This window comes from Nannospalax galili, unplaced genomic scaffold, assembly GCF_000622305.1.
Source record: "Nannospalax galili isolate Female #2095 unplaced genomic scaffold, S.galili_v1.0 scaffold951, whole genome shotgun sequence".
NCBI lineage: Eukaryota > Metazoa > Chordata > Mammalia > Rodentia > Spalacidae > Nannospalax > Nannospalax galili.
The window spans coordinates 502,935-516,996 of record NW_008329324.1 but is presented as its reverse complement, the minus strand read 5'-3'; the positions used below and the strand labels follow the sequence as shown (position 1 = coordinate 516,996).

General features: G+C 42.8%; 1 protein-coding gene across 1 annotated transcript in view; it reads left to right on the top strand.

Annotated features, from left to right (window-relative positions):
- Positions 1 to 14,062, top strand: part of Scn11a (sodium voltage-gated channel alpha subunit 11) — a 103,761-nt gene that overhangs the window by 14,285 nt on the left and 75,414 nt on the right. The window contains exons 6-10 of the mRNA XM_008836336.1: positions 3,496 to 3,669; positions 4,404 to 4,470; positions 10,671 to 10,812; positions 11,999 to 12,196; positions 13,059 to 13,232. Of these exons, the coding sequence (XP_008834558.1) occupies positions 3,496 to 3,669; positions 4,404 to 4,470; positions 10,671 to 10,812; positions 11,999 to 12,196; positions 13,059 to 13,232 (755 nt within the window). The remainder of the gene's footprint in view (positions 1 to 3,495; positions 3,670 to 4,403; positions 4,471 to 10,670; positions 10,813 to 11,998; positions 12,197 to 13,058; positions 13,233 to 14,062) is intronic.

The window sequence follows — 14,062 nt, the reverse complement described above, 5'->3', positions numbered from 1 at the left end:
TTCCTTCCTTCCTTTCTGTTTTTTTCTAAAATTTTCTCGATGATAGTCATTCCAACTAGGGTAAGATGGACTCTCAATATAGATTTTTAAAATATTTTATTTGTTATTTTTATTTTATTTGTATGCATGTATTGCCTGCATGTAGGTAAGTGCACCCGTGTTGTGCAATGAATGCCCATGGAGGACAGAAGAGGCTGTTGGATCCCCTGGAACTGGAGTTACGGACATTTGTTAGCTGCCATGTGGGTGCTAGAATTCGAACCTGGGTCTTTTGCAAGAACAACCAGTGTTCTTAACCGCTGAGCCATCTCTCCAGCCTCCATAATCTCAATATAGTTTTGATTTACATTTCCCTGATGGCTAAAATGTTGAACATTGTTTTCTTTATTTTGATATTTGTACTTCTCTTGAGACATGTCTATTCAATTCATTTGCCCCTTTATTAATTGAATTAGCTGTTCTTTCAGTGTTTAAGGTTTCTTTTTTTTTTCTTTTTTTTAATTAAAACATTTTTTTTGTGACAGGGTCTCCGCATGTAGCCCTGGCTGCCTGGACCTTGCTATGTAGACCAGGCTGGCCTTGAACTTAGGAGATCTGCCTGCCCCTGCCTCCTGAGTGCTGGGAATATTTAGGTTTTTGAGCTCTCTCTATATTCTATGTCTTAACTCCTCATTAGATGAATAGCTTGCAGAGCTTTTCTCCCATTCTGCAGACTCTGATGGCTTTCTTTGCTGTGTAGCTCTTTAATTCAGTGCAATCCATTATCAATTCTTGCTAGTATTTCCTGAGCTGTTTAGAGTCATATTAAATTCATCACTCATACTTACATAGCCCCTATGTTTTTTCTCTAATAGTTTCAAAGATTTCAGGTCATACATAAAGGTATTTGATGCATTTTGAATCAATTCTTGTACAGTATGAGACCAGGATCAAGTTTCAGTCTTACACTTGTGGATACCCAGCTTTTCCCAGCAGCATTTGTTAAAAAGTCTGTCTTTTCTTCAAAGTATGTTTTTAGTACCTTTATTGAGGATCAGATGCCTGTAGCCACATGAGTTTACTTCTGGGTCCTCATTCTATTCTGTCCTGTCCTTTCCTGTCCTGTCCTGTCCATCATCTTTGTTATTGTGTCAATACCATGCAGTTTTAGTTACTATGGGTCTGTAGTAAGTTTGAAACTGGGTGTTTAAATATCTCCATCACTGTGCTTTTTGTTCAGAATTGCTTTGACAATTCCTCTTTCCCTGCACCCTTGCCAACATTTGTTGTCTTTTTTTCTTGGTGATAATCCTTCTTACTGTGGAGAGAGAATCTCCATGTACTTTTTATTTCTCTTTCTCTTCTTTTTCTTCTCTCTCCTCCCCCATCCATCTCTCCCTCTTTTATTTGTGTGTGTGTGTGTGTGTGTGTGTGTGTGTGGTGTGTATGTTTGTTTGTTCAAGTACACTTGCCCATGTTTGTACATGTGGAAGCCTGAGGTTGATATCATGTGTTCTCCTCCATCAGTCTTTAATTTTTGAGACAGAGTCTCTCACTGAGCCTGGAGATTGCCATTTTAGCTAAATTTCTTGGCCAGCAAGCCCTTGGGATCCACCCGTGTTTGCTCCCCACCCAGTGCTGGGGTACAGGCTTGCACTGCCCTACCTGGCTTTTTATGTGGGTACTGGAGATCTGAACTCAGGTCCTCATGCTTGTGCAGCAAGCACTTTACCACTGAGCCATCTCCCCAGCCTTCCTCCTTCTTTTCAAATTGAGCTTCACTCAGCAAACAGCAGCCAAATGTGTATCTTATGATGTCCTCCAGTGCCCAGTCTTTCAGAACAACAGCTAGCCATCCACGGCAGTGTTCAGGAAGTGACCATTGTCTAGAATTCCTCTCTAGCACCTTAGTCTCCAGGCTGCTGTTGACTTTTTCAACGAGGACCTCTTGATCCCTTTCCCAACCTGTACCAGCCAAACCTGGCCAGTCCTCTTCCTACTGGGCACCGAGTATGGCCAAAGTCCAGCCTGCCCTTACTGTTGACACAGATTAATGTTGCTTCCATACCCCAAGTCACTGAAGACGCCAACTGCAATGGCCCCACTCACCAGCTTCTTAGCCTCCACCTCCTCTTCCTCCTCTTCCCCCTCCTCCTCTTTCTCCTTCTCTTCTTTTTTAGTCTTTAATTTTCTTAAGTTCTTTAAAGCTCCTCAGTATTATTCCTCTATCAGATGTAGAGTTGCCAGCAGTCTGCTCCCATCGTGCAGGCTGCCTCTGCCTTTGCTGTCAGTTCTTGGAATTCTTATCTGAGTTGTTGGCATCCTTTTCAGAATGTCATTGCCTATATTTTAAATTGTTTCCCCTATGTTTTCCTTTACATTTTCAGAGATTCAGGTCTTACAGTAAAGTCTGTAATCCATTTTCAATAGATTTTTATGCAGAAGTACAAATCAGTTTTCAATATTCTACATATGGCCATCCAATTTTCCCAACATCCATTTGTCAAAGATATGTTATTTTTCTAGTGTATATTTTTGACATCTTTGTCAAAAACAAGGTGACCAACCTTGAATGACTTTATTTCTGGGCCCTGTATTCTGTTTCAAGGGTTTATTTGCCTCTTTTTGTGTTGGTGCCATGCTGTGTTTGTCACTACAGCTCTGTAACGTAATTTGAGATCAAGTATTGTGATACCTCCAGCGTTGGTCTCTACACAGGATTGTTTTGACTATTCAAGGTCTTTTGTGCTTCCATATGAATTTTTAGGATTGTCTAGTGGCATCATGTTTATAGCTTGAAATTTGTGGGGATAAGGAGGATTTAAGATCTGCACCACACAGTTCCAGTAAATGGTACAAATCAGGGCTTTCTTTATGCTTCACTTAAAGAATCTGCTTTAAACATTAGGGTTTCATCTTTGGTATCTTCACCATGGACATAGTATGTTCTTAGTGAATATTTCTTGAGTAAATTAATGAATGAAAAGCAAAATACCCTATCATAACTGGCAATCTAAGCTTTTCCTCTGAGATATTCTCATTATTTGAGTCTAAACAAATCTCCTCCCCGGCCCCAGCTCCCCCAGCATATCTGTGTCCCATAGCCCCTCATGCTTGGCACAGGTCTATCTCATTCTCTGACTTGGTCTTCCTTTGGTCTCAATGCTGTGTGACCACCACTGAAGAGGTGCCTTCACTGCTACCTTCAAGCTACTCCTGTGTTCATGTGACATGACTGTGCTCAAAGTTTCCTAATTTGCTCCTCAGAGCAGCCCTGTGGCAGGCATAGGGCAGGAGTAGAAGACATAGGGCAGAGCAGCTGACTGCTTTGATGACAGTGTGTGAGGCCCAGAATCTGAGTAAGAATGCAAACATCAGAGTCTTAGGCAGGTTGATTCTCAATTTCTAGCCTGCAATGAACAGTCTTCAAGACCTTGGTTATTCCTTCCTTGTCCCTTGCTCATGTCTGGTCAGGAGTTGAGGGATGCTTCTCCCAACACCTCTCCTCCTCCTCAGGTCTGAAAGTTATTGTGGGGGCCTTGCTGCGCTCTGTGAAGAAGCTAGTGGATGTGATGGTCCTTACCCTCTTTTGCCTCAGCATTTTTGCCCTGGTAGGTCAGCAGCTCTTCATGGGAACCCTGAACCAGAAATGTGTCAAGAAAAATTGTGGTCCTAACCCTTTATCTAACGGTAAGTTCCCCACCTTTTACTCTTTGTCTTGTGCATGATTCGCTTTTATTTATCCCCCACTCACATCACTGTTATCACTTGCTCTTAGGATCAAGACTATACTGTCCAACCTGAGACTTTATGCAAACATATATTTTGTAGAGAATCACTCCATTCTTGGGGTTTCTCTGGAGAAGGAAACACCCAAAGCCATGTCCACAAAATCAGTATCTGGTCCCATCTCTGCCATTTGCCATGCTTTGCAGAATGTGTTCCGAATGCCTAGATTTGGCCAAAGGCAACCAGAAACTGCCAAGATTTCTACCCTCTAAAGTATTTTCTGCAATACCAACACTTCTTTTTGGACCTATGTTCCCTGTGCTAAGGTCAACCCTAGTCCCTTTCACATGTCCTGAACCCCATGTAGTTACATTCTCTCCGTGCATGTCATGGCTGAGTCCAGTTCAATTTCTCCCTGGGCCTGGTTTCTGGTCTACTCAGTGTTTCCTGTATTACATGCTGATCCACGAAGGGGTTTTGGGAGATGCCATTGCTCCTGCCTCCCATTTCTTCTTTCTTCTCTCTCTTGCTTCTTCCTGAGAACTCAGGACTCTGTTCCCCTCTGGCTGACCACATTGATCATTTTAGGGGATTAAAAGCTACCTGCTTTCAAATGTAGTCTAACCTGTTTGCTATTATTTTTTACTACAGTGTTAATATTTTAAATCTGAATTTATGACTTTTTCTTCTCTCAGAGTATTGCTTTGAAAGGGAAAACAATTCCAAAGAGTTCATAATGTGTGGCAACTGGTTTGGCAGCAGGTAAGAGGTTTATGCAGTCTATTTTTCTCCCAAGCCAAGTACCTCTAGACCTTTTAGAATAATTGGCGAACAGTCTTCATGTAATAACTAGTGGAGGCGTGATGGGCGTTCTCAGTAATGACAGTTCCCTGTGTCTAAGCAGGTTTATTTACTTACTTTAAAAAATACTTTTTTAAAATTTAAAAATTTTTATATGTATGAGTGTTTTGCTTGGATACATGTTAGTGTACTTATACCTGGCTCCCGTGGAAGCCAGAAGAAGGCATCAGATATCCTGGAACTAGAGTTATGAGGAAGGTAAATAGCTGCCATGTGCGTGCTGGGAGCTGAACCTGGGTCTTCTGCAAGAGCAACCACTGCTCTTAACTGCTAAGTCATCTCTCCAGACTCTTACTTTTATTTTTAAAGACAAGGCCTTATTCCATATCCCTCAAACTCATCTTCCTCCTGCTTTAGCCTCTGAAGTAGGTGGGACTTATTGATATGCTACTATGCCTGACTTATGCAAGCTTAGACTTGCATTATTCAATTAAATATTGTTTCCAAGTGGTTATAGCAGGATTTCCCTCCAGGTATGTTGAATTGGTAGCTCCTAAGAAATGTATTGCTAATTCAGTAATAGTTCAACTCTATGGAATGGAACTTCAAGACTTTTCAAGGTGGTAAAGGATGTTATGACCAAGAGCCCCACACAGATATTTGTTCTGTTCCATGCATCCCCTAGCTGCAAGACTGACAGAGAAGCATCTCTTTGCTGACACGTTAGCCACCACAGCTTCTAACTGTAAATATGGTTCTGTGTGTGGATTCCTAGAGAGAGTAGAGAGCAGAAGAATAGCCTAACCTTTTCCCCTTAAGACACCAGTGCTCTCTGTGGTGAGAATGAGAATTTACTGAGCATATTCTAAACCAAGATGATGCGTAGTGCACTCTGATGAAATAGACATTACTTATTCCCTATAATAAGTAGAATTTTAATATTGTGCCTGGCTTTAGGTTAGGACTCAAAGAGTGCAATTAAGAAGAAAGTCTCTCTGCCTTCTTGAAGGGAAGATAAACAAATGGGTATTTAAAGAATATTTTATTTATTTTTATTTTATGTGTATTAGTGTATTGCCTGCATGTATGTAAGTTCACCTGTGTCGTGCAATGCCCTTGGGGTTCAGGAGAGAGTGTTGGATTCCCCTGGAACTGGAGTTATGGATGGTTGTTAGCTGCCATGTGGGTGCTGGGAATTGAACCCGGGTCCTCTGCAAGAGCAGTCAGGGCTGTTAACCACTGTGCCATCTCTCCAGCCCCAGATGATGGATATTTTTAAGGGTGACTTGCAAATGCTGAGAGATGTGATGGAGATGTGGTCTTCTCTGGAGAATGAGGGAAGGAATTCCTTCCATGGAAGACAGTAAATACTGCAAGTGTGGTGGGCGTTCTAAGGGGTGTTGCAAATGTTGAGAGATGGGATGGAGACAGAGCCCTGTCTTGAGAATTAGGAAGGCTTCTCTCACATAACTTGCAAGATGTATTAGACTGCAATCTAATCAGAATGAGGTTTACCAAGCTCTTTAGAATGATCTTTGACGAACCACACTGAACCCACAGTGCATTTATCTTAACACAAACCCCAGGACTGTCACTCACCATGATCTCTTATTGCACAGGACATGTGACCGGGTGGGCTATGTCACATAGGCATGCAGCCCCATCATCATGGTGCTCCAGCCTTGGTTTGCAGCTGGTCTTTACAGTGTTCTTGTCTCTCTAGGATGAGCCATACAGTGTGAAAGCTCCGGGATTTTTGTAGTAACCATCTCCTGAGACATGAACTTCCATGCCATCCTAACTTGACTTTAGAACATGGTTCTCTGAGATGGCAGGTGAAGGATATTTTTCCAGGCAGCCTCAACTCCTCAGGGCCCCAATCCAGTTTCCACCTTTGCTCTCTGCTTCCTTTCAGAGGATGAACTGACTGATGGCTATTACTCAAATGCAAAGTATAGGCGAGGAAGTAGAACACACAGCTCTAGATGGTAGGAAAGTAAGGTAGAGGGGCATCAGAGCACAAAACATGTGTGGATGGCCAGAAGCCCATGGCTCCCTGGACAGAGGAGCAGGAGAGGAGCCAGGAAGGGAAGCAAGCTAGTCATGTTGTGTTTGGGTCTTGGTCATAAAGGAAATAGGACACGAAAGGTTTTGATACAGGGAAGTGCTAGGTGTTGTAGCTCATGCCTGTAATCCCAGAATTTGGGAGACAGAACCAGGAGGATCACTGCATGTTTAAGGTCAGCCTGGGCTACATAGTAAGTTCCAGACTAGTCTGGGCTAGAGTCTACAAAGCAAAGCCTTACACATGTTAGCCAAGCACTCTTCCATGGAGTTATATTCTCAGTTTTTTTTAATCTTTAAAATTTGAAACAGGGGTCTCACTAAATTACTCAAGCTGGCCTTGAACTAACTCAGTATCCCAGCCAGGCCTTGAATTTATAGTCCTCCAGTCTCAGCCTCCCAAGTAGCTTAGATGATAGATCTGTACCACCAGGCCTGGACAGATCAGCTTTTTATTTTTTTTTTAAATTAAATTACATTTTAATTAATTAATTATGTGTGGGAAGAGGGTACACAGGTAGAGATCAGAGGACCAATTGCCAGAGTCAGTTCTCTCCTTCCTCCATGTGGGTTCCAGGGATCGAACTTAGGTCATTAGGCTTGGCAGTGTCTTTACCTGCTGAGTCATCTCACAGGCCGAGGCTCAGATTTTTAAAACACAGCTCTAGTTTCTGTGAAGGGAATGGATATCTAGAGTAGACAGAGAAGTCACTTGTGTTAGTAAAGGTGGGTCATGGAGCAGCATGGTTGAAATGGAGAGACAGGATGGAAGCAGGTTGGGGTATGGCTTAATGGTAGAGCGCCGGCATGGCATGTGTGAGTCCCCAGTTCCATTCACAGCACTACAAAAAAACCAGACAAAGAGCACTAATAGCAAACATTTTAAAAAGAGAAACTGCCAGGCACGATGGCATGCACCTTTAGTCCAAGCACTAGGGAGGCAGAGGCAGAGGCAGGGGCAGGGGCAGGGGCAGGGGCAGGGGCAGAGGCAGAGGCAGAGGCAGAGGCAATCTCTGTAAGATCGAGGCCAGCCTGGTCTTTGTAGCAAGTTCCAGGTCGGCTGGGACTACAGACAGACCCTGTCTCAAGCCCCCCGCCCCCAAAAAAAAGAGAGAGAGAGGAAAAAACAGCTTAGTTTGAAAGACATTTGAAACACAGGAAGGACGGGTCTTACAGTTGAAGAGGGGTAGTGGTGTGGACACATGTGTCCTAATGCATATGTATATGTGCGTGAGGGTAAGGGAAAGTGCAAATGAAAGAAGACTCTAGATGGCTCTCGTTTCTGGATCCAGGGAGGCTCAATGCCATTTGCGGACATGGAGAGGTGGGGAGAGGCTTCATCACCTGTAGAAGCCAGTGGCTGGAGGAGACTGCACAAAGTGGGCTCTTGTGTTTTTTTTGTTTTGCTTTGTTTTGCTTTTGTTTTTTGTTTTTTTTTTTTTAATCAATGTGTATGTGTGTTTTTCCTGCATATGTATGATATTGCACTAATGTCCTGCAATGCCTGCAGAGGCTACAGGAGGGTATTGGATCCCCTGAAACTGGAGTTACAGACTCTATGAGCTGCCACATGGGTGCTGGGAACTGAACCCAGATTCTCTGCAAGAGCAGTCAGTGCTCTAACTGTTGAACTGTCTCTCTAGCCCCCATAGTGGACTCTTGACAAACGTCGGTAAGCAATATACTTAGAGACAGAACATAAAAGTTACCAATTGTGCCAGGTGTGGTGGCACACACCTTTGATCCCAGCATTCTGGAGGCCAAGGCAGGTAAAGAATGTGAGTTCGAGTCCAACCTGTCTGAAAAAGACACACACAAAAAAAGTTACCAGTTCTCCAGTTGAGGGTATGTAAATAAAAAAAAGGTGCAAATGATTTCATTACAAGGTTTTTGGTACATGTAGTTTTAAAAAACATATGATAAGGGGCTGGAAAGATGACTCAGTGGTTAAGACCATGGACTGCTCTTATAGAAGACCTAAGATTGGTTCCTAGCACCCACATCAAGTGGCTCACTACTACTTATAACTCTAGTTCCAGGGACTCTGACACCCATTTCTCGTCTCTGTGGGCACTGCACAAATGTATACAACATATACATAAAATAAAAATATTTTTCAAAATACTAAAAATTCTACTGCTTACTGAAAATCAAGAAAGTAGTATATTTTGTTGATATACTCAGTGATGTAGGTTTTGGCATTGTGGGCAAAGACTCAAGTTCAAGATATCCCTTGCCCAAATGTTTGTTAAGGACAAATATTACTAATTCTTCTTTTGAGATAGGTAAAACTTAAAAAAAAGTTTTTTATTTATTCATGTTATGTGTTTGTATATGTGTTTTTCCTGCATATATGTAAGTGCACCATGTGTGTGCAATGCCTGGAAGCCAGAAGAGGGCATCAGATCCTCTGGAACTGGAGTTATGGACAATTGATGGTCCCCAGTGTAGGTGCTGGGAACTAAATCTGGGTCCTCTGCAAGAATACCCAGTACTCTTAACCTTTGAGCCATGTCTCCAGCCCCTTGAGACAGGGTTTCATGTTGCCCAGGCCAGCCCCAAATTCACTATGTAGTGGCCTAGGATGACCTTGAACTTGTGATCCTCCTGCCTCTATTCAAGTGCTGGGATTACAGGGGTGTGCCACCACACCTGACATATTTGGTGTTGGGTATCAAACCCAGGACTTCCTGTATGCTAGGCAAGCACTCCATCAACAGAGCTACATCCCCAGACAAGACTGTTCATCTTTGAAACCTATGTATTTATCAGTAAGTGAGCAGCTAAAGAAATAATAGGACTGTAAGAATGGAAAGTCTGCCTGTTTGCTGATAGGATATGCTATATTTATTCATAAGAAAATAAGCTATATTATTCTACGAAAAGTTAAATGAGAGTGTTTAAAGCATGTTTACTTTGTTATATTATAAAAGATATGCATAAATAAATATACACACTTCTGTATAGAAAACTGGAACCTAACAAAGGTAATGTCTAACTGGCTCCTGTTGGAAGTAGGACTGAGGGACAGGGGTGGGAAGGAGAGACTTAATATCCATTATGTGTGCTTTTTTGTATAAGCTACAAAATATTTTATTTTTTAATTATGCAAATCACTATTGTAGCTCAATCTTTTGTGCTCTTCTCTCTAATTTTATTTTACTTTTGTTTTTCAATTTATTGTTTATTCCTTGACAGTTTTACGCATATATATAAAGAATTTTCGTTTCCCACACATTGCCCTCCTCATCGCCACTCCTTTACTTGATGAAACTTTTCTTCTTCCTGACAAGCCCCCCTCCTATTTCTCTCCCACCCCCAGTGTGTGTGTGTGTGTGTGTGTGTGTGTGTGTGCGTGCGTGTGTGTGTGTGTCCCTGGGTTTAATTGGGATTGTTTGCATGAGCATGGATGGGAGGTTACTGTGACAAGGGAAACTTATCTGTGGCTATACCACAGAAGAAAATGACAAGTGACACCCCTTCCCCCAGTCACCATTAACTGTCAGTCCCTCAGGAATGGGTACAGCCTCTTGAGCTCTTTCCCCTTCCGTGATGGAATGTTGAAGGGCACCATCCTGTGCAGTCTTGTGTGGTACCCACAGCTGCAAAGACATGCACTTTTTTTTTGCTACTGTTTATTGTGTCATTGCACTTAATTCTTCAATGAAAACCTTGCTAATGGGGCTGGAGAGATGGCTCAGCAGTTAAGAGCACTGGCTGCTCTTGCAGAGGACCCAAGTTTAGTTCCTAGTGCCCACATGAAGGTTCACAAGTGGATATAACTCCAGTTCCAGGGCATCTGACGCCCTCTTCTGGCCTCTGTGGGCATTGTACACACATAGTGCACTTATATACATTCAGAGAAAACACTTATAAACATAAAAAAGGAAAACCTTACTAATATGAATTTCTTCATCAGATAGTCAAAATAGGCCATATTTAGTGGCTAAGCAGGCCGAGGGAAGGAGGAGGTAGCTACTTTTCCTTCAGAGCTTTCTTTGCAGAGTCCAAGACCCTCTGCAGCACAGTATCATGGCAGGAGAATTGGACTGGGGGAAAATATAACTGTTTGTCTATCCTTTGTTTCCAACATCTAGACCCTGTCCTTATAATTCTGAGTGCAGGAACACCAGTTTTAATCCAGACTATAATTACACAAGTTTTGACAACTTTGGCTGGTCTTTTCTTGCCATGTTCCGGCTTATGACTCAAGATTCCTGGGAGAAACTGTACCAACAGGTATCTATTGATATGTTCCTTTCCTCCCACCCTCCGTTCTGATCTTCCCCTCTATTGTTAACCTATTTATCATTCATTTAAAACCTACCCTCCAGCTCCTACTTGGTCATCTTTTCCTTATCTATAATGGCTGTACAATTGAATTCTGTTTCAGAAACTGTGTTAAAAACTCCAAGAAAATTAAATGTGGTGTTTGAAAGAGTGTAAACCCCTTCTCTTTCTACACGTATCACACTACCCTCTGCCTATAGTTTCACCTCTTACTCTTTTCTATTAAAAATGCAAATATCATTGAGAACATCATCGATGTAAAGTCAGGGAGCTTGCCCTCCCATGAGTGTATGGCAGTCTTACTACAAGGGAGAAAATTAGGAATCCTTGGGTGATTGAGGAGTTTGGAAGAGGTGTCTAATCTTTTTGGCTTCTCTGACCCACATGGACCAAGAAGTATTGTCTTGGGCCACATGAGGTTGTACAACCCATGCTTATAGGTTGTGAGAGCATACATTTGTCTTTTGCATGGTATTGCAACATGATGTGGTTAACCTACAAAGCTTCTCTTAAGAGCCATGCAATTGGTGCTGGAGAAAGAGTTCAGTGGTTAGGAGTATATCTTGCTTTTCCAAAAGACCCAAATTTAGTTCCCAGCACCCAAGTCAGGAAGTTCACAACCACCTGTAACTCTAGCTCTAGGGGATCTGAGGCCCTCTTCTGGCCTCCAAGGGCACCCCTCCCCCATTCATATAACTAAAAACAAATCTTAAAAAAAAACCACCAAAAACCATGCAGCTGGGCATGGTGGCCAGGGTGCCATTAATTCTAGCATTCTGGAGGCAGAGGTAGGTGGAGCTCTGTGAGACTGAGGTCAGCCTTGTCTATATAGTGAGATCTAGGTCACTGGGTGACAGGGAGACCCTGTCCAAAAGAAAAAAAAAATCCATGCAATTGAGTTACCAAAAAAATTGCAAAACTATCGCACCATATTTTAAGTGATTTTACGATCTCATGTTGGTCCACACTTAAAGCTATCCTGGGCCACATGCAGCTCATGGCCACAGATTGAACATATTTACTAGAGGATGCTATAGGAAGCTGAGCCAGCTGGCTCCAGGAAAACCTCACTGGAGGTTACAGTCATGACTGTGGAAGATGCATCAGATGCAAGTGTGTGCTCTGTCCCTCACAGACTCTGCGGACATCTGGGCCCTACTCAGTCTTCTTTTTTGTGATAGTCATCTTCCTGGGCTCTTTCTACTTGATTAACTTAACTCTGGCTGTCGTCACCATGGCCTATGAAGAGCAAAACAGGAATGTAGCTGCGGAGACAGAGGCCAAGGAGAGGATGTTTCAGGAAGCCCAACAGCTATTAAAGGAGGAGAAAGAGGTAGGGACACATGGAGTTAGACAATGGGGTTTGCTTCAAGGGGGTCAGAGGAATCCTAGAGATAGCGTGACCTGAGGCTGAAGGCCACCTTGGGGTCTAGCCTCAGCCCTTTCGCTCCTTGTGTTTTACTGAGAATCTGAGCCCCTTGCAATCTGGCTGTGCTGCTGTTCCTCTCAAAGTGGTCTGGACACAAGATTCTTGAGACGGGGAAGGGCGTGGTTTGGATACCTTTTAGATTTTGGAAGCCTGTGTTTTCTGGAACAGGCACCAAACTACTGGCTACAGAATATAACATATGAATGTGCAAATCCAGGCTCTGCTGCAGGCTTACTTCTGGAAATTCAAAGAGCTTTTCTTGGTACATTTGCTGGTAGGAGAGCTGGGGCTCCTGAACAATAGGAAAACTTATGGCTCCCTTCCTGGCATCCCTGGCATCCTTACAGGCTTTCTCTTTGATTCAGATGGTATCTTCACATTCTCTGGTTCAATTTTAAGATTTTTAGGGTAGGGATTGTATATCATACAATGTGTTGTCCACTACAGAGATTTTTCAGATGGAAGCCCATTACCAGGTATAAGCATTTATTGAGTTCCTGGCACATACTAGGCACTGTGCTAAGGGTTAGTAATACAGACAGGTGTAACAGTCAACTCTGCATTGACAACTGCTGTGTCTGTGCAAAAATAGGACATTCTCTAGATAAATGATGGCAGAGCTAAAATATTTAAACGACGTGAAGAGCGGTCTAAGTGGCTCAGCATCACCAAGAGAGAGGAGAGTGTCTCATTAAGGTTGAGGTCATCTGCAGTGTTCATGGGGAGGTATAATCTGTTCATTGATTGCTTTTGTTCACTTTCAAAGGCTCTGGTTGCCATGGGAATTGACAGAAGTTCACTTAATTCCCTTCAAGCATCATCCTTTTCCCCAAAGAAAAGAAAGTTTTTTGGTAATAAGACAAGAAAGTCCTTCTTTATGAGAGGATCTAAGAAAGACCAAACTTCAGGATCCGATACAGATGAAGAGTCCTCTAAAAATGTAAGTCTTGTCCCCAGGATTAATGGTGCCATTATGCTATCGAAGGTCGGGGTGGATCCACTGACAATCCAATCAAAAGGGTTCCTTCCTTCATCTGTCACTTATCTCCTCATGTATTTGCAAACAAACTCATACATTCATGTAGTCATTCAACTTCTTTTTTTTTGTCTTTTTGACACAGGGTCTCCCTGTAGCCCCAGCTATCCTGGAACTCCGGGAACTCACTGTGTAGACCAGGCTGGCCTTGAACTCACAGAGATCCACCTGCCTCTGCCTCCCAAGTGCTGGGATTAAAGGCGTGTGCCACCACGCCCAGCAAGAAATGCCTATGTGAACAGTTACAGGTGTATTAGTTATGGTTTTTGTCATTGACAACATTCCTGACAGTGTAACTTAGGGAAGGAAGGATTTCAGCTCACAGTTTCATGAGATTTCGGTCTATCATAACAGGGAAGATATGACATCAAGAGCAGCTTGGTAGATGTGTGAGGTGGCATGGTGGCTGGTCATGTCATGGCAGCCTACTAGGTAGTAGAGAGCCAGACTGAAATCAAAGCCCTGCCCATAATGGCCTATGTCAGCCAATGAGACACCATATTCCAAAGTGTTCATAACCTTCTAAAAGAGTGGCAACTGTCGTCAGTCAACAGAAAGGGCCCAGTTCTTCTCCACAACCGTAATCAACCAACACTTCAAAATGTGAATAAATTAGGTTACAAAGTTTTGCCACATCTACCACATTCACCTGACCTTGCACCAGCTGATCATCACTTCTTCAAGCACCGCAACAACTTTTTATGGAGAAATACTTCTACAACCATCAGGGTGAA